Source organism: Canis aureus, chromosome 24 (assembly GCF_053574225.1).
Source record: "Canis aureus isolate CA01 chromosome 24, VMU_Caureus_v.1.0, whole genome shotgun sequence".
NCBI classification, from domain to species: Eukaryota; Metazoa; Chordata; class Mammalia; order Carnivora; family Canidae; genus Canis; species Canis aureus.
In genome coordinates, this window is record NC_135634.1 from 49,616,835 (window position 1) to 49,642,756 (window position 25,922).

The 25,922-nt window shown below is 45.9% G+C and overlaps 1 protein-coding gene across 2 annotated transcripts in view; it reads left to right on the plus strand.

The window, feature by feature from the left end:
- The first annotated feature begins 426 nt into the window (after positions 1-426).
- UBE2F (ubiquitin conjugating enzyme E2 F (putative)) overlaps positions 427-25,922 on the plus strand; it is a 55,283-nt gene continuing 29,787 nt past the window's right edge. Inside the window, exons 1-4 of one of the 2 annotated variants that reach the window (XM_077869418.1) lie at positions 427-606; positions 4,474-4,607; positions 14,108-14,137; positions 17,724-17,789. In XM_077869418.1, the coding sequence (XP_077725544.1) occupies positions 4,490-4,607; positions 14,108-14,137; positions 17,724-17,789 (214 nt within the window). In that variant the 5' untranslated portion in view covers positions 427-606; positions 4,474-4,489. Of the gene's footprint in view, positions 607-889; positions 1,048-4,473; positions 4,608-14,107; positions 14,138-17,723; positions 17,790-25,922 lie in introns of those variants that run through there. The other variant, XM_077869419.1, reaches the window with a different exon arrangement.

The window sequence follows — 25,922 nt, forward strand, 5'->3', positions numbered from 1 at the left end:
TGCGGGGCACACTGCGGGCGCCCCAGCCACCGCGGCGGGGAGCGCGGGCCCAGCTGCTCCTCCAGCGCCCAGCGCCGCAGACCCGCACACGCAGGCGAGGAGCACCCCGCAAATGAATGGAGGTACGAACGCGGCTCCGAGCTCCCCCAACGCGCGTGCGCAGGCTCAGGAAAAAAAAAAAAAAAAAACCACCCGGGGCGACCCCGCCCCCGGCCGCTACCCACCAATCAGCAAGGGCGGCCAGACTTGGGCCCGCCCCGGGCCGCGCCCTCTGCCAATGAGCGAGGTCCGGGCGGCCCATGCCGAGCCCCGCCCCGGCCGGCGCACGCCGCTGTCCGCCTGTCAGGATCCAAATAAAGTTCGCCGCGGCTTTGAATCTTTTTTTTAAAGCGCCCGCTGCCGTCGCGGCCGCCGCGGGCGAGAGCGGCCGAGTCCCCGCCCCGCCACTTCCGGTCCCGCCGCCCGGAGCCGGTGCGGCCGAGAGGGGCCGAGAGGGGCCGAGAGGGGCCGCGTCTCGCCGCCGCCGCCGCCGCCGCCGCCGCCGCCGCCGCCGGCCGGGCATGGTGTTGGGCGCCGGGCCCGCCTCGCCTGTCTCGGGGAGCCCAGGTGAGCAGCGGCGGCGGGCGGTCCCGAGGGCGGGCGGGCGGGGCCGGGGCCGCGTCAGGCCGGGCCCCACGGCGGGGCTCCGGGGGCCGCCCGCGCTCACAGCCTGGCTCGCGGGGGAGCCGCCGGGAAACGGAGCCCAAGGTCACCAGCCCGGCGGGGCCGCGGGGCCGCGGGTGGGATCCTGGGCGCGGCCCTGCCCGCCCCGGGCTCAGTTTCCTCGTTTGTCACACGAGCCCCTCCCCCACCCCGCATCCCCTCCCCTCCCCCACCCCGCATCCCCTCCGGCCCTGGGTGCGGGCAGGACCGGGCCCAGCCGCCCGAGAGTCCGGGTGGGAGCCCGCCGTTGCCCCGAGGACCGACTAGGAAGCGGGCGGAGCGCAAGGAGGGCAGGCCGGCCCCGGGAGCCATCAGGCTGAGCAGAAGCTTCCAGAAACGGGCAAGGTGGTGCCTGGGGATGACGGGGGGTGGCGGGGGACACATGGTCCATCAGCAGGCTGGGGGGTGCTCAGCGGGCGGCTGGAGGAGCTCCCCCCGCACTTACCTGCGGCCCAGGTAGTAGGTGATGCGGGAGGGGGCAGGTTAATGATGCCAACAAGGGTCGGGCTCCCCAAGGGTGGGGCCGCCAACTGGGGCGACTCCCCGGGCGGTGAGGGAGGTTTCTAGGCCCCCCCCCACCCCCTGCCTTCTAAAGGAGGGAGCCGAGTGGACTTGTGTCCCTATAAGGGCCCCTTTGGGTAGGGACGGTGGTTGCCCCCTAGTGACCCGCAGTTCCATATTCTACCTCTTAAGCAGGAAGATTTGCAGATGCGAAGGTGCTCCCCGGCCCCCCCGGGATCCCTGCACAGGTGACATGGCCTGAGGTCGCTGAGTAAATATCATCGCATGACGATGAGGCTAGCAAACAGCGCCCGCGCCCATGGGAATCTTCTCTGGACGGCCGGAAAGCAGGAGGTCTCCCACCCAGAGGAGGAACTTAAACGGGGCCGATTGGGGCTTGTGGGATTTAGAGACTGAGCGTGCTGTCTGATGCAGCCGGTCTGTCCCCAGGAATGCCGCCCTAACACGGGGTGGTTTGCAGGAAAGGGGCAGCTCCCTGGTAAAGCCTGGTCTCGGCGGGTGAAGCGTAGTAAAGAAGGAAAAGGGAATCCCGGAGCAACCGCAGGTGTTCGGCGGACCTGTTGGCGGCCTGAGTAATCCTCCTTGTTGGCATCTCTCTGGGGAGTCAACAGCCGCCGCATCGTTTCCGCGTTAGGCCTGTAGGTTTATCCCCACAGGGGCCCGCAGTCATGATACACACAGAGGACAGATAGGGGGTCGTCATACGCTTAGATTTCTCAAAACGCTGGGGAAGTTACTTTAGTATTGTCCTCGACGGACAGCAAGACACGAGTGTCACTGTGGTTTATACCTTGTACTCAGTGCCCCCCGAGTACTTATTAAGGGCCACAAGCTTGTTGAAGATTTTGCAAAGCCAGGAATCTATCTGGCTGGTAGTGGAGTTGAGTACGGGGCATATTCTCCCGCAGAGAAGACTTCAGTGTGGGGTAGGGTCATAAAAGAATAAGCAGCAGGGCTTCTGGGTGGCTCAGTGGATTGAGTGATTCCTGGTTTCCACTCAGGTTATGCTCCCAGGGTCTTGGGCTGCGTGCTCAGCAGGGAGCCTGCTTGGGGTTCTGTCTCCCTCCACCCCCAACCCCACCCACCCAACACCCAAAAACCCCAGAATCCTCAGCTTGCAGTGACACAGAGGAGTGTCTTGGTGTGAGCCTTTGTTACCAGGTCTTGCCAGCACTCTCTGAGTGGCTCCTTCAGCGCAGGCCCTCAGGGAGCTGGGTGGCCACCAGGCATGTGCCCTGGCACTCGCTTCTCCGTGGGGCTCTTTGTTACGACTTTCCTAGGGTACTACCTACAGAACTCTCATGCTGGGCTTTTGTTTTATTTTTTGCCCTATTTGTATTGCCAAGGTCATCTAGAGGATAAAAAGCAATTGGACTTTGTGAAGGATGCATGTCTTGGTCCATGTCTAGGCAGCCTTACCACGTGGCAGGACTGATGTGGCAAGCCTGGGTGTGTGGCGGTGGACTTGGCTGCAGCAGCAGATGCTGGTTTGTGATCCAGATCTGCTAAGGGATTCCTGACAAGATCATTCCAGGTGGGGGCCCAGGTAGGGGCTGAGCAGGAGAGCCTGGCTCTGGATGGTGCTGCTGTCTCTGGTAGTTGCAGGCTGGAGCCCCTGTGGGTGTTTGACTGTATTCCCACCCCCAGGCCCGGCTTCGTGAGGTTACCGCACCGATGCCTCCCTACCTGGGTAACACTGAGATGTGTGCTGGTTACGGTCCAGGCCGCTGTGTAGGCCTGGGGAGCTGGCATGGTCAAGTGGCAATGAAGACGCTAGTGTTGGTTAGTTTTCATATTGGTGTCAACTTTATTGAGGTATGACTGAGGTCCATGAAACTGTATATATCCAAAGTATGCAGTTAGATTAATTTTGATGAGTATATATACTCCTGAAATCCTCGCCACACTCAAGATGAAAGTGTTCACATCATCTCCAGGAGGGAAACTGATGTTTCTGTGGTGACTGCTTCTGGCAGCTGAGTGGCCTCAGACAAGCCAGTTCCTGGACCCCCATCATCACAGCATCTACATCAGTAAATTAAAATAAATAAATAAATAAATAAAAAGTGGGAATTGGGGGCTGGAGGGGGGAACATCCTTCCCAGATTTGAAATTTTAGGAGCTTGTGTATGGTAATGTGTAAAAGAACCATCTTTTGAAGCATTTAGACTGTGATTCTTAAAGGGATTAAGTTTGTTTGTGTGTGGGTCATATATAATGAGAAGATCATATTCAATTTGTTGGGTTTTTTTAATGGCACAAATAATAGAAAATCTCACACTCTTTGGAGAAGGGGGAGATACACAGAAGAAGATGGTGTGAGAAGCTGTGTGAGGAACCAGGTTAAAAATGGTTAAAAGTACCAATGGGGAAGGGTATTCTTATTTTGGCTTCCAGGACATTGCCCTCAAACTAAAAGTTTTGTGTTTGGGTCAGGTTTTTCATTTGGAAGTTTTAAATCGTTTTCTTTGGAAAATAATCAGAGTAGTATTGAAAGGAAACAATATGAAAGCAACAATGAAATTATGGAAATATTGGGCTGGTGATCAGTTTTTTGTGTGTGTGTTGGTCTTTATTGTCCTTCCCAGTGAGTTTCGGGGGTGCCTGAAACACAGATGGGTTGGAAGCAGCCAGTGAAGAGAGTCTAGCGTGGGGTATTAATTATAACTTAGTATCGATGTTGATATTGCCTAAAAAATGTAAATAAGACACAGCATAAATAACTGCAAAGATGCTTCTTAAGGTTCCAGCCACACCTTTGTTAAAGGAAGAAGGAAAGGAAAGCATTGTGTTGGTCCCTCCTCACCAGGGCTGATGCTGCCCTCAGTCTGCGATGGGCTAGGCGCAGGGGCCACACACACACACACACAGGAGCGTGGTGCCTGCAGCAGAGAGGGGCACACTTGGCCGGCGGACAGTGGTGGCCCGATGTGGAACCCCAGACCGTGAGCTTCCCTAGACCGCTGGGGCTTTGTCACCACCGTGTCCTAAGGCCTGGTGCCCAGTGAATGTTAAATGCACGGCTCTCCCTTTTTAAAATTTTCGTACTTTAAAAAATTAGACTTACGGAGGATGGCATAGAGATTTCCCAAATTAATTATAAAGAATGCAGTCTTATGAATGTACCTTATATGCTGAATTTTTCTGTAACTAAATTGTAGGAAAAAGTTAAGCACCTTTTATCGCTGTCTTCAGTTTCCGGTCATTGTCCAGAGACGTGTCCGTGATTCTGCTTTCGGTCTCTTTCAGGGTAAAGGTAGCAGTGATGCTGACGCTGGCAAGCAAGCTGAAGCGGGAGGACGGTCTCAAAGGGTCCCGGACGTCAGCCACAGCCTCCGACTCCACTCGGAGGGTGTCTGTGAGAGATAGGCTGCTTGTTAAAGGTAATGCCATCCACGTGAGCTGTTTCTCTCCTATAACGAGATGGAGTCTGATCGGAGGCTCTTTGGGGATATGAAGCAGCCAGTTGCTGAGTAGAAATACTTACTTGAAGATATTTTAAAATATAATAACTTATCACTTACAAGGGCTTTGTACTGTGGGAATACTCACAACAAGAAAACGGTGTGTCTTATACACTTGGAATATGCTCTGTAGGGGCTGCCAGGGTGCTGGGGGGAGGATTATGGTACTGACAGCCTGCACGCCCGAGACTCTGCTCCCGGTGCTATCAGCATCTGACTGGGGGGCGTAGGGGGGAGGGTCTTCCATTCTCGTGCTCGGTCACAAGGAGTTCCAGAGTCCCTCTCCCCACACCTCAGCACTGGTTTCTAGTCTGTGAAGGGAAGGAGTGGAATTCAGTAATCTCTTAGGATCCTTCTGTACTTTATTCAAGTCACAGCCTGAGGAGAGCCTTGTACGAAATTAGTTCCCTTCACAGAATTGATAACAGAGTGTCCTGGAGCTGCAGTCTTTGCAGGAGGGTTTATATAGTGTGTGTGAATGTGTGTGCATATGCATGCATTTGTATGGAATTCTGGCGTTCATTCATTGATCAAGCCTACAACTGTCGGGCGCAGAGGCAGTTTCCTGGGGTCGTGGGGACTACAGCAGACGAGGAAGAAACAGTTCCTGCTTTAAGGAGCTGAGAAGTTGCAGCACTTTTTACTTTATAAAGGCGTGTGTTTACACTTTTTAAGTGTATAGGAGCTAGGAAGCAAAGAAGGGCTACACAGTTGGTTAGGACCACCTGTGTTTGTGTCATATCTGGTAGACACCATGAGCTTGCTGGCACTTGTACATCCTGACACAGTCCTAACGGCAAGAGAACTGGGGGGGGGGTATATGCACTGCTTGTCCTTCTCGGAAAGGTAGCACCACTGAGCTTGGCAGGAGTGGGACCAGGAAGGTCTCAGGGTCAGAGAGTCTTCAGCGGTGCGCTCTTCCTTATTCTCTCCCTGTCTCTGAATCTGGCCTTGGCTCTGGTTTATCCAGCTCAATGGATGATTGGCTAACGATGGAGTAAGAATTATTTCCTATGTGTTGACATTACCCACTATGCCAGATTGAATTCAGAATTTGTGATGGCACTGCAGGGGTCCGAGTGTGGGACATGGGCTGCAGCTCCTCACTCGGATGAGCCTGATAGGACTTGAGTGTCTTTCCCAGGTGCTCGCTCAAGGGTTCTTTCTGTGGAGGAAGCCAGGAGCCAAGCAAGCCAGGGAAGGGGTTCGATGTGTTGACGCAGTCCTTAAGTGGAGGAGGGTGTTTTAGTGCCTGGGAGTTACAGCGAGGAAGGCTCAGGTGCTGGCTGAAGAGGAACAGCTGGGAAGCAGCGAGTAGACTGTCTCATCCTCTTCACCGTACCCTTGTCATAGTTAATAGCAGCTCTTAGACATAGAGCACTTGAGACCAGGCCCTCTGTTGGACACTTCATGGGGCAGTTCTTGTTTGCTTTTGGCTAAGCCTTGCCAGGTGGGTGCTTTATTCTGCAGCTGAGGGACTGAGACCCAGAGAGGTTAAGAAACTACCCAAATTACAACTTTATTGTAGCAGCACAGCCAGACCCACATTCTGGGGTGGGGCAGGCTCTTGGGGGAGCAGACCCAATAAGCAAAAACTGAATGAGCAGAATGGAAGTGCAGGTCCACTGGAAAGAGCACTCAGGAAGGCGCAAGGGCTCTTGCATACCTTCCACATGCTCAGGGGATCACTTGGCAGCTCTTAAATGGCTCTTGGGCCTGATGCAGCCCAGAGGAGCCCATGGAGGCTCACAGAGCTAGACTCCAACCCGGTTCCTTGGACACATGTCTTTGGCTGGGTCTACAGGGCCTTGCTAAGGTCCTTTGGCTCTCTCATCAGAGAGAGGTGCACAACCACCTCCTGGGGTCATCTGTTTCCATCCTCCAGGGCACTGGTGATTATCAGGTTTCTGGGGGTGGTTGTGGGCAGCAGGGCTCAGTGTAACACGCACCTCATGTGGCCTGCTCCCTCCTGCCTCAGGAGGCTGTTGGACCCGGCTGGGCTGGCTGAGTGGTGAGCAGTTTGGGCATGTGGTGGAGGGTGGGTAGAGAGCAAGAGTGGGCCTGACCTGAGAGAGGGAGCTGTGAAAAACAGGTACATAATGAAGGATGCTCTGATGGTCCATGATCTCCTGGCTTGCACCTACAGCACTCCTTTGCTTGGGGGAGGTCTTCATTCTGGGGATTTCTGATGGTGGAAGTGGTGTGTGGAGTCCAGGAGTTTGTGGCCTTGTGGGGCACTTGAGGGGTGATTATGGTGAAGTCCTTTCTAGGGGAAGCCCCCTGTGGGGACTCTGAGAAAATGTTGAATTCCAGATTGCTATAGTCAGGACCATCATCCTGCACTATGGCTTTGGCTCCTGTGGGAATGTGACTTGAGGATCATTAGGTTGTAGAAGAGTATGTTTCATGTGCCTAGGGATTCGGTGCCATCGCTGGAGTCCTAGGAGTAGGGGCTTTGGGATTGGGATAGTTGTAAAGGAGTGTTCCTGGGACTGAGATCAGTGGAGGGAGATGAAGGACTCCGGAGCAGACAGAGCAAGAAATCGAGCTCCTGGGAAAGCCCCGGACAGCCTCTGCTCAGGGCAGGTGTAGCCTTCAGAGCAGCCCCCAGTCAGGCGAGATGGTCAGGTTTTCCTGCTCTGCGTGGATCATTTTTCACAGGGGCTGCCCTGAGAGGGGTGAGGGGCCTGGGGTGAGGGGGTCTATGCAGCCCACAGCCCCTGGAAAGACAGAGCTGAAGGCTATCTGCTGAAAGCCCTGTTGGGGTGGGGTGGGACAGGAGGGCTGTATATCCCATAGCCCAAAGGTGTGGGATCCAGCTTGTTGCAGATGGCTATAGGGTTGAACTATTGGATGAGGGCGATTGAAGGTTGGGAGGGACAGTTGGTGCTCGTGATGAGGGCCAGTAGTGGTGCAGAGCTGTAGCTCCTGTTCCTTTTCTTCCTCTGGAAGGCTGGAGTCCACTCTCCTTGGAAAAACCATAGCCTGCCTTGGAGCAGCTGGCCAGGGGAGGCCTCTACTGTGCTGGCACCTTGGTCACACCAGATTTTCATTTGCACCCCTCAGGTAACTCAAGGATGTCCTCCAGGCTGGAACTGGAGAGATGCTTGTAGCAGCAGCCCCTGGAGGGTATAGAACCATCCTAGGAGCTGGGGCCACTGTGGAGAGTCAGATCTGGGCATGGCTGGGCCTAACTGGGGAGCTATCACAGGTATTTTTAGCCACAGGGCAGATGGTGCGGAGTTCCTGGTGGACCTTTGTGGGGCCACTGAGTCTATCAAGTTCTAAGTCTGATGGTGCTCCCCACCTACCACAAAAAGCCTAGCAGGGTCCTGGCTAGAAGCAGCATAGCACTGTAGTATAATGGGAGTGTGTGTGTCTCCTTGTTCTTTTTTTTTTTTTTTTTTAAATTTTTATTTATTTATGATAGTCACACAGAGAGAGAGAGAGGCAGAGACAAAGGCAGAGGGAGAAGCAGGCTCCATGCACCGGGAGCCCGACGTGGGATTCGATCCCGGGTCTCCAGGATCGCGCTAAACCGCTGCGCCACCCAGGGATCCCTCCTTGTTCTTTCATCTTTTCGTTCAACAGACATTTTAGTCCCTGCTGTGTGCTAGCCTACTGTTAGTGACCCCTGAAGACCCCAAGAAGCTACAGGCTCACTGGCAGGAGCAACCTTTCACCTGTTAGTCTTCTTTAAATGTGGAGACTTGATCGAGCTGTGTTCGGGATTGGTTCTGGAATCAGGAATAAGAGGGAATGAGTCTGTGTGTACCTTTACCCATACCAGCCCCTGCACCCCGGGTGGTTCCTGGTGTTCTGGGGCTGGGCTATGTGGCTCTCCATGCTCCAGGCCTGGAGCAGAGAGCCCTGGTTGCCCACACACGTGTGCTTCATACCCAGTGTCCTGGGTCCAGGTGCCTCCTCAGGGGAGCTGCTGTGTCCACACGAGCAGTTCGGTCACGGGATGGGCTAGGAAGGGCCCCATTCCAGTGCAGTCCCTGGAAGAGTGGGGGAAAGAGAACTATTTATTGTTCTCCAGAGCTGCTTTCTCCATGCCAGGTCCTGCTGAGGACTCTGGGGGTGGGCTCAGGGCTTGGCTTGCCATGTGGGCAGAGTATTCAGAGCACTTAGCAGCATTGCTATATGTATTTTAAAAACTTGAGGGACCCCTCACTGACTTAAGTCAGTAGAGCATGTGAGTCTTAATCCCTGGGTCATGAGCTCAAGCCCCGTGTTGGGTTTAGAGCTTACTTAAACATAAAATCTTTTAAAATAATAAAAATGAAATTAAAAGCTGGAGTAGTGGCCTGGAGAGGAAGAGTCCTGCTAAAATGGAGTTAAGGCAGCTGGACCCAAGGTTAACCTTTAAAAAATGCTTTGTTGAAAGGTTAAATACCAGTGAAGCTGCCCAGGAGACTTGGTGGCCCCACTTAGGTGTACCCAGTAGCCCAGTGGGGCAGGGAGGATTGTGGAAGGCAGACAGGATTTCAAGCTGACCTTGTCAGCTCCTGTTGAAAGTGGGGGTGACATGAAGCCTTGGGTTCCAACCCTATTGATAAAGTCTCTGCTGAAGCAGCTATGCTGGTTTTCAGGGTTACAGCCTTGGTCCCTCACAGTGTGGAGGGGACCATGAGTGCTCTGGGCCTGCACTTAGCAGTGTGCTGCTAAAAGGCTCCTCGCCTGAGTGGAAGAGCTGATATGAGGCTCTGTGGGGTCTTCAGGCCTCAGCTCTGACAGTGCTGTCTCTGTGGAGGGGCTGATGCCCTTAGTTCAAGTGTATCCCGGATAAGAGCGCTGTACATGGAAGCCGAGAGTGCAGAAGGGATGCTCAGTGCATAAAGATAGGCGGAAAGCTAAGAAAGAAAGTTAGAGTCAAAGGAATCTAAGAGGTAGTGGTTCAGGTGGAAGGAGGTAATCAAGTCTTCTGGGAAGTAGCTGCCCTGCCTAATGGGGCTTGGAGCAGGCTCTTGCCAAGAACCATCTGTGTCTGTGATAGGCTCTTTGTCTTAGCTCAGGTTGTCATAAGCAAATACTATAGACTGGATGGCTTGAGCAACACATTTATTTTTCATGTTCAGAAGGCTGGGGAGTCCAAGATCAGGGCATCAGCAGATTCAGTTCCTGGCAAGGACCTCTTACCAGCTTGCAAGCATCTGGCATCTCTTCTTATAAGGGCACTAATCACATTGTGAAGGTCCCACCCTCATGACTTCAACTAACTCTAATCACTTCTCAAAGGCCCCACCTCCGGATATCAAATGGGAGGGGGAGCAGGGTTAGGGCTTCTAACATAGGAACTTTGCCAGGGAACACACTTTAATGGCTACTGTGGAATACATCAGTCCCATACTATACAGAGAGAAAGGCTTCTCACGTCTCAGGACATGCATAGCAGGAGCACTGCCAGCTTGCTGGCGCATGTACTTGATTTGTCAAGCATTTCCTGAGTACCCTGTGTGTGCTAAGCCCAGGGCCAGGTACTCGGGTTGCAGGGCTGAGTTAGACTGTACTACTCTACCATGAAGAGTGTGCAGATTTGAGTGGCAGGCAGTGTAGAGACAGCAAGAGCACTGTGTTGTGAGCAGCCTTTGGCAGAAAGAAGTGAAGATGTGCCATGTAGGGGCCACTGTGGTCATCAGTGGATTTTGTAATCTGATATTTCAGTGCAGTCATGCTTCAAGTGGGCTCTGTGGTTTGCTCTTTAGTTAGAAAGGAAGAGAGTCTAATTTCTCAGAAGGAAGTTGTGCAGCCACGGAATTGTGAAAGGTGCCCCTTAGAAAGGCTGGGCCAGTAAGGGGTAGAGGTGTTAGCATCTTGGAATAGGTGAGACTTTAGCAGGCTAAAAATATCTGAATTTCTCGCTATTTTACAGGTAGGGGTTGTGTCTTGCAGGCAGTGAGGTGATACAGGGAAGGACTGCTGCTTTGCAAAGAAGCCTGTCAAGCATATGAAACAATTTGCTTGTTTCTTTGGTCAGAGACTTCTTGTACATAGATTATAGATTCTAAGGCAATATCCACTGATATTAATGAAGTCTTATACACCATCATTTGACATATAGAGAAACTGTGTGTCATTTGTGACAACTCCATTAAAATATGTGGCTTATTATATCTTCTGCACTGGACTGAACTAAAATGTTGAGTATCTTTATTGAAATTCTTGTGCTCCCAGGATTGTATTTCTTGCCTGCTCTTGGACCAGAAGCCTGTGGAGGCCCTGACTATGGTGGGGCTTTCCTGGCCCTGGTCCACTTTCCTTGACTGAGTAACACTGAACCTGGAAATGCAATCATAACTCTCACCTTTGGAGTTTAGTTCTAGAATACAATGTGAAGTTATTAAATAATAGCTGTGTGTGGGTATTGTAGCATGGCCAAATATTCAGTTGCTACTGATACCTGGGGAGAGTAAAAAATTCAGAGGTGTAGGCCCTATGTAAAACTTTCAGTGTAATGGGTCTGCACAGGACTAGTTGGGTGTTTTGTTTTGTTTTGTTTTAATTCATTTTATTTTTTATTTTTATTTATTTATTTTTAAAGATTTTATTTATTTATATGAGAGACAGAGAGAGAGAGAGGCAGAGACACAGGCAGAGGGAAAAGCAAGCTCCATGCAGGGAGCCTGACGTGGGACTCGATCCTGGGTCTCCAGGATCACGCCCTGGGCTGAAGACGGCGCTAAACCGCTGAGCCACCCAGGCCATCCAGGACTAGGAGTTTTAAAAGCTTAGCAGGTACTAGATTCTGGTGATGAGTGCACAACTCCAAGTTTTACTAAAAATCATTGAATCATATGCTAAAAGTGGGTCTATTTTATAGTAAATTGTACCTTACCAAACCTGTTTTTAAAAAGGTTGGGGGATGGTGGGAAAACCAGCAGAAAACTCCCTGGGTGATTGATGTGCAGCTAGGGCAGAGATTCCCTGTCCTATAGTAAGGCTTCCTCCGGCGATAAGCCTCTTTTCCCCATGTCCCATCCCTGTGCTGCAGGGGTCCGGTTCTGTTGCTCGGTCACCACCACGCCCCTGGTCAGTGCCTTGCCGTCCTCCTGTGTCCTGACCTCGCTCTTTGCCGTCCCGTGGCACTAGATGGTCTTCTCAAACATTTTGCTTCTGTTTTGTGGCCCCTTCCTCCTCAAATCTTCTGGGCCTGTTTTTTTATTTTACTGGGTTTTTTAAAGCTGGACTACCAGAATTCTCACAATTGTAGACAGGACAGGCCACCAGGCAAAGTCAATTCTGACATCAGTCTCTCAAAACAAGGGCCCCCAAGAACAATTTCTTCTAAGTTCTCACCAACAAGCTAAGTAATAGTATAATAAAATATGTAAATGCAGTTTAAAAATACACAGTTTAATTACATAGGTAACACTTATTTTAAAGTGATTAATACGAATGACTTCTCTGAGTGCCCTTTCTAAATACCTGGACCCCAGAGCGAACACATTCAGTGGGTCACCTGTCTGTACCCAGATTCTCGAGCAGCTGTCTTAAAGGCCGTGGGTCTCTCAAACCCTTGGCCTCAGAATGGAGCAATCTGCCAGTCTTCCCACCAACGTACTCCGTGTTCAGCTGTGCTTTGTCACGGCCTCTGCCGTCCCCTTCCCCTCCCCTGCCTGCCGTTCCGTACTTGACATGAAGGAATTGTCGTATCCACGGCTTCTGTATTCTGACTCCCCATTTACTTCGTACTTCTGTAATCTGGTTTCCATCTTGCCACCTGCCTTCCTGTTTCTAGTGCGCTTGGCAGCATCAGATCCACATCCAGTGGCCTTGACTGGGGACTCATTTCCCTTGGACCAGTCTGTCCCCTGAATCACAGTGTTCCCCATGTATCTCCTCCTTTTCTACCTTTTGTCGTGAGGGACCACCTAGCCTTTGTCCTCTACTGTCTGCCGAGCTTCGTTCTTTTCACCAGTCTCCCTTCTGTCAGTCTCAGACTGGTGGCATCACCTCAGGGACTCCTGGGCCCTGGCCATGCACCCAGATTTCAGCTTCCTCCTCCCAGGACTGCCCCAGCATGACAGCCCCCTGCTGTCTCCGACCCTCCCGCCCCACATAGCCGGCAGACCCGCTTGTCCTCTGTGTGCTAGGTCACTCCAACTCTCCCTGCCTTTGCTAGGCCCTTGCTGCCTCACGGAGTGCCCACCTCACAGGTCACCTGACCTCTGCTTTGCCCTTTCTAAAGTTGTCTTCTTGAAGAGAGTGTGGAAACTTTTGTTCAGAAATGTCCCTCTGGGGATCCCTGGGTGGCGCAGTGGTTTAGCGCCTGCCTTTGGCCCAGGGCGCGATCCTGGAGACCCGGGATCGAATCCCACGTCGGGCTCCCGGTGCATGGAGCCTGCTTCTCCCTCTGCCTGTGTCTCTGCCTCTCTCTCTCTCTCTCTCTCTCTCTGTGACTATCATAAATAAATAAAAATTTAAAAAAAAAAAAAAAAAGAAATGTCCCTCTGCTCTCTATTGCTGCAGATTCAAGATTAGAATTCTAACCCATTCACCCAGGGCCCTCTGAGATCCTGGCCCAGTTTTTCTGCCTTGTTTCCTGTTGCTCTGTTTTGTACCCATTGCTCTGATTGCACTGCATGCCTTCTGGGTCTGTGCTTGTCTGTGTTCTGTGTTTTTGCACATCACTAACAGCTTCTAGGAATGCTTTTTTTCTGCTGCTGCTGGACATCATCCTACTTACACTTTAAAGCCTGGCCCATAGATCTCCTTCCTCTAGTGTCCACAGCTGGGTGGAGTCCTTGTGCCCCTAGAACCCCAGAGCATGTTCTGTCTGACAACTTGCCTGCCCACTTATTTCTGGGTACCCCCAGACCTCAGCTCTTAATAGCTGTAGTGGGGGGGTTTGCAGCCTTGTCTTGGCAGAGGGATGCTGGGTTTAGACAGTGAGTGATGATATAAAGACCAAGGCTCCAAGCCCCCCTTCCTTGGGCAGGTGTTTACAGATAGTGGGATAAGAGCAGAGCCCGGGGCCCCCAGCAGGAGGTAGAGTTTTTTCTCACTGGAAAAGTTCAAACACACGCTGGACGAGCCACACAGGAAGACGGGGTCTGAAAGAACTGGAAGAGACACAAGGTGCATATATAAATCAGATCCCAGGAGCAGTATTTCTGCTATGTGGGGGAACAAGACTTTCAAAAATACTTCAGTGACTGTTTACCTGTGGGTGATTTCTATGTGAATTTTAAAGGATTTTCATTTATGCTAAGTACATTTTCAGGGGCCTGTGACTATATTTGCTGGCATCCTGCAAGTCTCTTTATATATTGAAAACAATTCCATGGCTAAGTTTAAACATTAGACAAGTGTAGGTTTTAGTTACTTCAGCGTTCTGGGAGAAGTTGCCAGGTTAGAGCTGGTGGTTTTACGTAGAGACTTGACTGATACTAACAGCAGTCTTTTTGTTTCCACAGAGGTCGCGGAGCTTGAAGCTAATTTACCATGTAAGTATAGCATCCCCACCCAGACAGTAAGTGCTGCAAAGTAATTGCATGGAGAAGCTTTTTTTATGTTTTAATAACCTTGCATAGCCGAAAGCCTGTTTTTCATATGTGTTGGGAGTAAGTTTTAATTTTGTGCAAACAGGTAACAGAATTTTGTCGAATCTCCGGTAAGAACTAGATATTTACCATCTCTGATTGTAGCATGAAGGTGCCTCCTCTCTCCTTGCAGTGGCAGAGATGATTTGGTTGGGTTTTGTATCTCTTCCACAATGTTCTGTCCTGCATCTTTTTTGAGAGGGAAAAGACCTATAAATCACTGACAGATGGTCCTGTTTTCATGAGGGACAGTACTACTTTTTGGTCCAGAAAGCGCTTGCCTGTAATGTATCTCCATGCATGAGCTGGAGTGACCACACTGCCCTTATGTTACTAGGTGTCCTCACCTTGTTTCATCCTTCCCACTCAGACACATAGACCCACCGTGCAGTCCTCAAGCTTACCTACCAGGCAGTTAATTTATGTGATGTGTCAAAGGTTCTTTCTTTCTTTCTTTTTTTTATCATCATACTTGGTTAAAAATAATTTTGAGGCTGAGGATGTTTGTCAGTGTGAGTGAAATATTTTATATGTGAACCTCCTGGTCTGAGTGAATGCTCTAGAGAGCTTGGTCTCTGGTCCACCTGACACAGATAAGCGATGGCCCCCGTTCCTGCCACCAGCTAAAGTTAGAAGGATGATAGTGGGTGTGACCCTTAAGTGGTTGTGAAATCATTTGAAAGGGTAAGTACACATAGTTTCTTGTAAAATTATTTTTAATGTATGGTATTTATCTGTGGGTGTGGTGGCTTGTGGTATAAAATAGGTTCCTTAGTGTGGCTCTTAAAAATCCCTGAATTGCTTGATCTCAGTTTTCTTCTAGTCAGAACTGGAAGGAATTGTCTTGGGATTCTCTTAAAGGGTGGGTATACACACACAGACACACACACACACACGCTTATATTTAATCAAACACCACAAAAACGTGCCACTTACACATGGTTCACTTTGTCCTTAAATGTGACTCTTACAGAAATGGTTAGTTTTTAGCTCATAGAAGATAGTTTTAACTTTATCTAAAATTTTGGTTTAAAAACAAACATTGGGGGTGCGCCTGACTGGCTCAGTCGGTGGAGCACATACTTGTGAGCTTACTTAGGGTCGTGAGTTCAAGCCCCATGTTGGGCAGGAAGCCTACTTAAAGCAAACAAACAAACAAAAAGTGAAAACAATTAAACTGTGTAATTGACTCTCAAACCAGGATTTTAAAATCTTTTTTTTTTTTTTTAAGATTTTATTTATTTATTAATGAGAGACACAGAGAGAGAGGAAGGCGCCCCATAGGGAGCTGGATGTGGAACTTGATCCTAGGACTCTGGGATCATGCCGTGAGCCGAAGGTGAATGCTTAACCGCTGAGCTACCCACGCGTCCCTCAAACCAGGATTTTGACTAAACACTTTAGTTTTGAAAAAGGCATCTCCCTAGCCTTGATGGCTAAGATATCTGATTAAGAAGACTACATACTATCTGTCTCTTCTTACTTTCTCCCCACCCTCTGGGCATCAGAGCGGGAGAAGTCTAAATTAATTCATACCAGTAGGCCATGCTTCCCAAAAGTACACAATTCATTACTCTAAAGAGGAAACGAGAAGCCACCAAAGAATAAATCTTTAGTATCTGTTTAATAACCTCTCTAAAGTATTAACTAAGAAAAACAAGATAACTTGCCATGTAGCAGAGTGCTGCTTAGTAATCATTCAGAACTAGTTCGGAGCTCTGTACATGCAGGTTTGTAGAAGTTTCTCTGTTGGCAAAAAATACATCTTTCAGGTAGATGGAAATACAAGATGTTAGCCCATGCCTGCAGGCCGAGGAAAAGCTTTGAAGTAAAGCAAAAACCTGACTTTTAACTTGTTATTGTTATTAGACTTTTTTGAGCTTTAAAATGTTTAGTTTTTTTCAGTAGTTGTTTGTTACTACCTTGATAACTTCTTTATTATTGGTGGGCCAAACTATTCTAGAGAGGCAGATTTCTGTATCTATCCCTTTGTTGAAACAAAGGAGAAAGAATGAAAACAAAGGAATGCTGCCAACTTCAGCTAATCAGTGAGACAGTTCCCGAGCCCTGGTGCTATGTTTCTGTTGCATATATCTTACTGAAAGATAGCACTTATCATTTCAAGTCAAGATTAGGAAAAATGAAACCCATTCTGATTATTCCAAAAACAGTTCACATGTGTGGTTTGGGTAAAAGTCTTGAACTCCATGGCTCCCAGCTTCATTAATTGTAAAATAAGTGATGTGACAATGTAGTCGCTAAGACCCCTTCTTGCTCTTCTAGATTGTTACCTTTTACTCTACAATGATTTTCTGAGGGATTGTTAAAAAAAAAAGGAAAAGAAAGAAATCCCGTGGCTTTTATACATTACACCTGGCATGTTCATGAAGTAATGAAATGAGACATGATGTATGGAGAAGAGTCATGAACTAGTCTATAATTTGAGAACAAAATCTTCTGTTGATAACCTGTGTGATCCTGGGCTGGTCGCTGAACCTCTCTGCACCTTTGTGTTATCTCGTGTTTGAGGACACTGAACTAGATGATCTCTAACGGCCATTTCTAAGTCTAAATTTGAATCATCCTTATTTTTTATAAAATTTCATACCATTGTAAAACTAGGCAAATCTTTTCAGTGGGACTGAAAGGCAGTAGGTAACCCAAGGAGTTTAGCATATTTTCTGAATTTATAAAACATGGACAATCTCTACACATATTCTTGCCCGATTTAGTGCATATTTATTCCTTGTGTACTTACCATTCTTCAGTATCATTGTTTTGAAGGAAGCAGATGTAGGGTGTAGCCACCTTTCCTTCTCTGTATCACTAGCCATTAGCTCTTCTCTGAGTGAGAACTCCTTGTCCTGATTTACCAGACCCTTCTGGTGTGGTACAGTGGGCATAGGGTGTTGCCGTCTGAGCAGAGCATCATTTCACCAACAAAGCTAGCTGAGCTACCAGTTGGGTTGTGAAGGCTTCCCCCCCCCCCCCCCCCCGATCCTCTTTTTCTTAATGCCATGGTAAACTCTGGGTGGGAGTTAACTTCATGGGCACCCTTATTTTGAACTTCTGTTGACTGTGGTGGGTATGAATAAGTATGGTAGTGGGTGAAGAGCTCAGAAGTTTGGCCTGTGTTCTCCTGGTTTTGCCATGTTTAGTTAGCCTTACCCACATGTATTAATCTCCTTGAGATGTAGTTTTCTCTTTTCAAAGTAAAGTAGCATAATTCTTGAAGTTAATGGAAAGATCTTAATAGTGACTATTTAAGGGATGAAAGAAACCATCTCAATTTGGAATTAACAAATAAAAAACTGGCAAAATTACAGATTTGCAGTTTAAGCACAGTGGCACAATTATTGTCAAACCAAGAGCAAGGAGGAATCTCTAGACTCCTGTAGCACCTTCAGCTCCATGTGTATTTCAAGGTTAGCCTCCACGTAAGGGCTGCTGCTAGCTGTCAGACTTTCCTGATGTGCTGTTTCTTTTGCAGGTACATGTAAGGTGCATTTTCCTGATCCAAACAAGCTCCATTGCTTTCAGCTAACTGTAACCCCAGGTAATATTCTTACATACTTAAGTGTTAAAGTGATTTTCCAACAGCAAAGTATAAAGACTGCCCAAATCTAGAATCCTTGGCTTGATTTGTCCTCTCACTTTGAAAGTTGTGACAGTTACAACTATTGCACCTGAAGACAAGATCTGTGCTTTGTAGTCACGTAAAGCAGAATAAAGAGAGTCTGTGGCATTTAGTATATACTCCAAAAACGAAGTGCAGACTTCAACAGCTAGAACGAAGGGCCACAGAGGCTGTTGGTATACCATGAAGAGTGTGAGCTTTGAAATCATAACTGAGTTCTGATCCTGCTCTGCCATTTTCTGGCAGTGTGATCGTGGTTCAGTTGCTTCATAACCTCTTTGCCACAGCCCACCTCGCTAGAAAGTGGGGATCAAATAGGACCTATCTTACGGGACAGTTACAGTGATTAAATAGATAATGTATGGAGGCATTTCAGCCCAGGGTCTGGCACAGGCAAGTAAGCAGAATACCAGCTGTCTTCATTAGGACTGGTAAGTCTCCAAGCTCCAGGTGCTTGGGAATGGTCACCTGTACCTCCTTGGTCAGACTGGGCTGCAAGAGGGAAGACTTGGGTTTTTTCTCACTGCAGTGCAGCTCTGAATGTTGCAGATTCCAGCCCGGCACAGACCGACCACCAGTGTTTATGTTGGGCAGAGGGTGCTGTGCTGTGAGCAGCCGGTGCTGCTGTGGAGTGGGTGGGGAAGGGAATGTGAGGAAATGGAGGGTGTTGTTTTACTTGGGGGATGGAAAGGGAATGAGAAACTGAGAATAATGAGTCACTAGCTAATTAGAAAGTGAAAGAGAATACAGAATTTCAGTAGGCGATAATGAACCCACAAATAAGACCTGGCAATTGTCTCCCTGCAGGTAGGATATATTATTTTCTGTGGAAGATGTTTTATAATAACAAGAGAAATCCCATTTTCAAAATGTGCTTGAAAACAAAAGCTCGGTAAATCTGCTTGGTGACATCTCTGGACATGACCGTAAACTCAGTCTGGTACCATTTGAACGAAGAAAGCACCAGGAGGGAGTTAATATCAGAGCACAATCAGTAGAAATGGGGCATTCCACGTGCCTGACATGGAGAGGTAGCTGAAGCTCAGGACTTTAAGCTGGGAAATGATGAAAATTATAACCCTTCTTTAGCCGCCTCCATAAAACATTGTACATTGTGCTGTTTTTAGCAAGGGGTATTGAGTACACTTTAATGTTTCTTGGTGACTCAAGGTCACCATTCCGAACATCATATACTATTACTGTTGAGTAATGCAGAGTATTTTCAGAAATTACTGTGGTGATTGAGATTGGTTCTGTGTATACTAAGTGGCCTCAGACTGTGTGTTTGTAGTAGAAACGTTTTCTCCAGTCTGCTTTTCCAGGGCATTTTCAGTGTCTGGCAGGGATTCTGTGCTCTGCCCTCTGCCCAGGCATGGTGGGCTCCATGGTCCTTCCTAGCCACTCAGAGACCTTTGTTGAATTTACTGGGCTTGTTACCATCTTACATGGCTTTGTGTCAGGTCCAGCCTCTGAATAAGAATTTCTCCTTTGTTTTTTCTTTTTCTAACTGATTTTTTTTTTTAATGGGATTACATGGATGTCATGTTACTAAGATTATGTACATGACACCATCTTTGATGTTCTTATTCTTGAAGGTGGAACACAGTTGTTAACAGTTTTGATATTCACTGTTCCATCAGATAAAAAAAGAAGTTAACCTTGTGTTTTGGTGCCTATAACTACTTCATACCTTAGTATTTATATTTGTAGTAAGCGCACATCAGGGACGCGATGATCACTGAGCTGTGTGCTCAGCAAGCACTTCAGATGCTATGTGTATGCCCTTGTTTTGCGGTATTAGTGAGTCGAAAAGCTGCTGTGGTTCCTGCCCTTTGTTTTTAAGAGAAACATGGCAGAGGTCTGCCATCCCTAAAAACTTGTCTAATATCATGGTCTTAAAACAACTTTTGGAGTCATGCTTCTCTTAGTATTGGGAAGAAATGATAGAGATACACCTAAGTGATCAAAGTTTTAACCATATGTGAAGCAGATGGTTTTGAAACTGGCTCTTTGACAGCAGCCAGTAGTCTGAACCCTGAGTATTTAATAAGATCAAGATATTTCGGTTGTCAGGGTGAGAGAGAACTGTATCTGTATTTGAAGCTCAAAGCTCTTTTTTACCTGGCTCTTGGCAAGAAAGTTCCTGTTCATGCTTGGTAACATTTTCATAGTTTTGTTTTTAGAATGTCCCTCATGCTTGAGAATCATTGTACTCTTCAGAGAAAAGATGGAAATGTGTTTTGGTAATAGAGGAAAAGAAAATAACTGAATTTAAAAAGGGAAAAAAGTCTCTACATCAACTCAAAAATAGGAAAAAATACTAGTAAGTGAAATGTATCAAGACAAAGCCACTTAAAGACTTGCTGAGATACTTCCTTGGAGTCTTCAGTGAAGTTGGAGGGATAGTTTGAAAAACCGGGCCAGGTCGTAGTTGCCCAGCTGACTTGTGAGGGTCCCCTCAGCCTGCCCCACTGTAACGTAGAGCTTTTAGGCAGAGGAGAGCATGGACTTCTATAACTTTTTTTTTATTTTAGTTTTTACTTAAAAAAAAAAAAAAAAAAAAAAAACGAACAAGGGGTGGTGGAAAGGGAGGTGGGCGGGGGGTTGGAGTGACTGGGTGATGGGCACTGAGGGGGGCACTTGACGGGATGAGCACTGGGTGATATGATATATGTTAGCAAATTGAACTCCAATTAAAAAAAATTAAAAAAAATTTTTAAGATTTTATTTGTTTATTCATGAGAGAGAGAGAAGCAGAGACATAGGCAGAAGGAGAAGCAGGCTCCCTGTGGGGAACCTAGTGCAGGACTCAATCCCTGGATCCCGGGATCACAGCCTGAGTCAAAGGCAGACACTCAACCACTGAGCCACCCAGGCCTCCCTAGTTTTTACTTTTTAAATAAATTTTACTGAGGTATAAAAAAACAAAATGTACTAATTTGGACTGTTTGGCTTAGTAAGTTTTGAAAAAAATGTGTACACCTGAGTAACTACAACCCCACTAAAGATATTTCTGGCATTTACAAAATTCCCTTCTGCGTCTGCAGTCAGCTTCTTGCCCCTTTGCTATCCACCCCAAATTCCTTTTTGATTTGTTACCATGAATGACTTTTGTCAGTTCTTGAATTTCATATAAATGGAATCTTATACGTATATTCTTCTCTCTGACCTCTTTCATACAAGATGATTCTAAATTCATATGCATATATCAATGGTTTCTTTTTGTTTTGTGACTGTGCCATTAATCCTCATTTTCCTATTCATGGACATTTGAATTCTTTTCAGCTTTTCACTATTATGAATACAACTGCTGTTAACATTTTCATACCATCCTTTTTATACTCCTATTTTTCATTCATTCATTTTCTCTTTAATTCCATTTGACTGAAACTTGAGTCACAGGAAGATCTGTTTAGCTTTTTAAGAATTTTCTGAATGGGTTGTACTATACACTGATCAGCAATGTATGAGAAATTCCAGTTGTTGTATATACTTCTCAGTATTGTGATATGAATAGTATTTCACTCTTGGTTTTAGTCTGCATTTCCCCAGTGCTGGGATTTTGATTGAGTGTTGATAATATAGGTCAGTTCTGCAGGAAATGACATCTTCACAGTGTTGTCTTAAGTGCATGAGCATGTGAATGTCTCCACTTACTTAGATCTTCCTTACTTTCAGCAGTGTTTTGTACTTTTCAGTGTAGGTCTTGCAAATACTTGTTAAATATGACACCAAGTATTTCACGGTTTCTAAGCTGTTGTAAATGGTATTTTTTAAATTTCCATTTCACTTGTTACTAATTATATAAAAATATAATTTGATTGTTTTATATATTGATCGTGTGTCCTATTATATTGCTAAATTCACTTAATAAATTATAGTAGCTTCTTAATATATTCTTGTGATTTTTATTTTTTTATTTTATTATTTATATATATATTTTTAAGATTTTACTTATTTATTCATGAGAGAGACACAGAGACACAGGCAGAGGGAGAAGCAGGCTCCATGCAGGGAGTCCAGTGTGGGACCCAATCCTGGGACTCCAGGATTATGCCCTGGGCTAAAGGCAGGCGCTTAACCGCTGAGCCACTTGGGTGTCCCTATTCTTACGATTTTTATATCAAAATCCGTGATCATTGCATCCGTAATAAAGACATTTTTACTTCTTTGTAACCAGTATGTATGCCTTTAATTTCTTTTTCTTATTGCACTGGCTGTGACCTCCAGTATAGTGTTGAATAGAGGTAGTGAGAGCATTCATTGGTCTTTCCTTTTTCCTAATCCTAGGGGAGAAGCACTCATTAGTCACTGAATATGATGTTAGTTATAGAGTTGTTGATTTTTTAAAAAATATGTGCTTTATCAGGTTGAAGGTAACTTTTTCCTCATTTGCTGAGAGTTTTTATCTTGTATTTAATTCTTGTTAGTGCTTTTTCTGCATCAATTGACATGATCATATGATTTTTCTCCTCTATTTTATAAATATGGTAAATTACGCTTAATGATTTTTGAACATTAAATCAATCTTATGTTCCTGCCATGAATCCCACTTGGTCATAATACATTACCCACCTTCTTTATACTGGTAGATTAAATTTGTTAATATTTTGATATAGAATTTTATGTCAGTATTCATGAGGAATGTTGATTTTTTATTTTTCTCTTCTTATGATTATTTTATCTGGTTTTGGCATCAGAGCAATGCTAGCCTGGTAGAATAAATGAATAAGTGTTCCCTCTTTGCTGAGGGTTTGTATAGGATTGGTATTATTTCCTATTTAAATATTTGGCAAAATTCACCAGTTAAATAGTCTAGACCTAGAGTTTTCTTCTGGAAAGTTTTTACTTATGAGTTCAAAAATAGACACAATCATTCACCTTCTATATTAAGTCAACTTTAGTAATTTTTTTTTCTTCTAAGGAATTTGTTTCATGTAAATTATAGAATTTACTGATTTAAAAGTTGTTCAGGGTATTCTTATTCCACTCTTGTATATAGGATCTGTACCGGTGTCCCCTTTTTCATTCCCAATATTGGTAATGTGGGTCTTCTCTTTTTCTTGATCATGTTAGCTTAGGGTTTAGCCAGTTGATCCTTGCAAAGAACTTTTGTTTTTCTCAATTATTTGTCCATTTCATTGATTTCTGCTCTTTGTTATTTCCTTCCTTATATTTTTAGTTTAATTTGCTTTTCTTTTTCTATCTACTTTTTTTTAAAAAAAGATGTTACTTATTTATTAGAGAGAGAGAGAGTATTTATGTGCACTTATGAGTGGGAGGAAAGGGCAGAGGGGGAAAGAATCGTGACTGTGTGGTGAGCACAGAGCCTGACATGGGATTCCCATCCCATGACCGTGAGATCATGATCTGAGCTGAAATCAAGAGTATGTCTCTTAACCAACTGAGCCACCCAGGCGCCCCCTTTTCCCACTTTTTTCTTTTTTAATTTTTAAAAAATTTTATTTCTTTTCTCACCTTCTTAAGGTGGAAATTTAGATCATTGATTCAGATAACTTTTTCAAAGCAGTATTGGGTGAAGTGTAAGTTACACGTTTAGCATAATGCTTTTGAATTTCACCTGTGTTGCATTAATCAGTATTTATTATCTTTTTTTGATGAATTGTGATTCTATTGTTTGAGTGTATACCAGTTTATCAGTTCACCAGGTGATAACCTTTGTGTCGTTTCCACATTAGAACCATCATGTGTAAAGTTGCTGTAGAAACCTTTGTGTGCAGGTCTTTGTTTGCCAGTATGTTTTTATGTCTCCTGGCAGTGGAATTACTGGGTCATGCAATGAGTAAGTTTAACTTCATAAGACACTGCTATATAGTTTTCCAGAGTGTAAGTACTATTTTGCAGTCCTGCTTGCAGTGAAGAATTCCATTTACCTTACATTCTTTCTGATAACTGGTATTATCAGTCTTTTCAATTTTAGCCCTTTTGGTGGGTATGTATTTCATTGTGACCTTATTTGCATTTTTCTAATGACTAATGGTGTTGAGCCTCTTCTCCTGTGAGTGTTTGCTATTTGTGTATCTTTCTTTGTTCAAGTGTCTGTTCAGATATTTTTCCCATTTAAAAATTGGGTTGTTTGTCCTGTTATTGAATTGTAAGGTTTATATAACTGGATATAATTTCTTTATTAGATTTGTGTGTGGGGGGGTTAATGGTTAATAACATCTTTTTTAAATCAGATTTACATACAAAAATTCTGATTACAGAATTCTATAGCTTCATGGTAAATCTTGTATTCTTTGTGTGTGTATTCACCTAAATTTTTCCTAAATGTGTTGTTAGATTGCATTTTCTTAATCTGAACATTTAATTTATAAAAACTCCTAATTGGGAGGGCGTCTGGGTAGCTCAGTCAATTAAGCGTCTGCCTTCTGCTAAGGTCATGATCCCAGGGTCCTGGGTTAGAGCCCTACATTGGGCTCCCTGCTTAGTAGGGAACCTGCTTCTCTTACTCTGTCCCTCCCCACTGCTTACTCTCTCCCATATAAATAAAATCTTTATAAAAAAACAAAACTCCCTCCCCTGCCTCCCCCCCACCCCCCGCCAAAAAACCCACCAAACTCCCTAACTGGTACATGACAATAAAAGTGTAGCTTACAATGAGTAATAAAATTTTATCTGTTACCCCTATTAATGTTTGGTTAATGGTCCCTTCTTATATTTGTTGCAGAGCTGTGGACTTATAGAAAGTTTCTAAATGTGAAATACAGTAAGATCCCAATTTCTGAACAAAGGAATATGGTTGATAAGCCTGAAACATGGGTTTCTTTCCATTTAGGAATATTTGGAACAACATTTAAATAGTCATGGAGATTTTAAAAGATACTGAGATGGAGCAGAGCACTGAAGCAGGCCCTTTGCCTTGACCTATACTGCAATCCTATAGAACTTTCTCGGTCGTTTGTGGTTAGCACATCAAGGTTTCAGACCCAGAACGTACTCTCCCTGGTTCTTTCTAGATTGACTTTTAATTTTAATATGGAGATAACCATCTTGAGATAAATTTGAAGAGGAACAGCCTTTTCCTGGTAATGTCTTCTTTTAGATAACCCTAGAAATACAGGTGGCAATTCTTCTCTTTTTACGTGTGAAAGAAGAGCAATGTGAGCTTTTAAATACTGTCAGTTATCAGCTTTTGCATCGGCTAACCTTTGTTGGGAAAACATTCACTGCTCTTTTCTTGGCTGCTTCTAGGAGCTGTGTTGACATGATGCTTCTTTGCTTACCATCCTGTGTGTCTGCTGCACACCATTCTTAGGCTGATTTCTGCCCCCTGCCTCACACATAACTCCGAGGCACATTCTTTCCCAGGACACTCAGATTTTCTCAAGTGGCAGTGAGATTAAATGTCTAACTTGCTGTTTGTTTGTTTGTTTCTTAAGATTATTTATTAATTTATTCATGAAAGACACAGAGAGAGAGAGAGAGGGAGAGAGAGGCAGAGACCGAGGCAGAAGAAGGCTCCATGCAGGGAGCCTGACCTGGGACTTGATCCCAGGTCTCCAGGATCAGGCCCTGGGCTGAAGGTGGCGCTGAACTGCTGAGCCACCTGGGCTTCCCTAAGTTGCTGTTTTTAAAGCTGTCCATTATTTTGCTTGAAGTATATTCTGATGGTCACCAGTAAAAACATATATAATGTGTATAAAACTATTTAGCTTTTTCGCATTGTAAAAATTGCCATCACTCTTGGTTTCCTGTCCCATTTGTTAGTGCCTTTCATGTGGCATAGGCCTTTTTTTTTTTTTTTTTTTTAATCTTTTTCAAAAATCATGTGTAGCAGAGGTCTGATTGACAGTTCACTGTTCTGGAGTGTTCTCTGCATCTTGACAAACACTGTGTAACCACCAGTACACCCTTGACACAGGATGTTTCCATCAGCCCAGGAAGGTTCCCCTGGCGGTCGTTGTTCCTGTCGTGCTCTATCAATAGGCTGAAACAATATGTAGCATTTTGTAAATGGCTTCGTTCACTTAGCACAGTGCTCTGAAGAGTCCTCCATGTGTCACCATTGCCATTGGCTGCCACTGAATT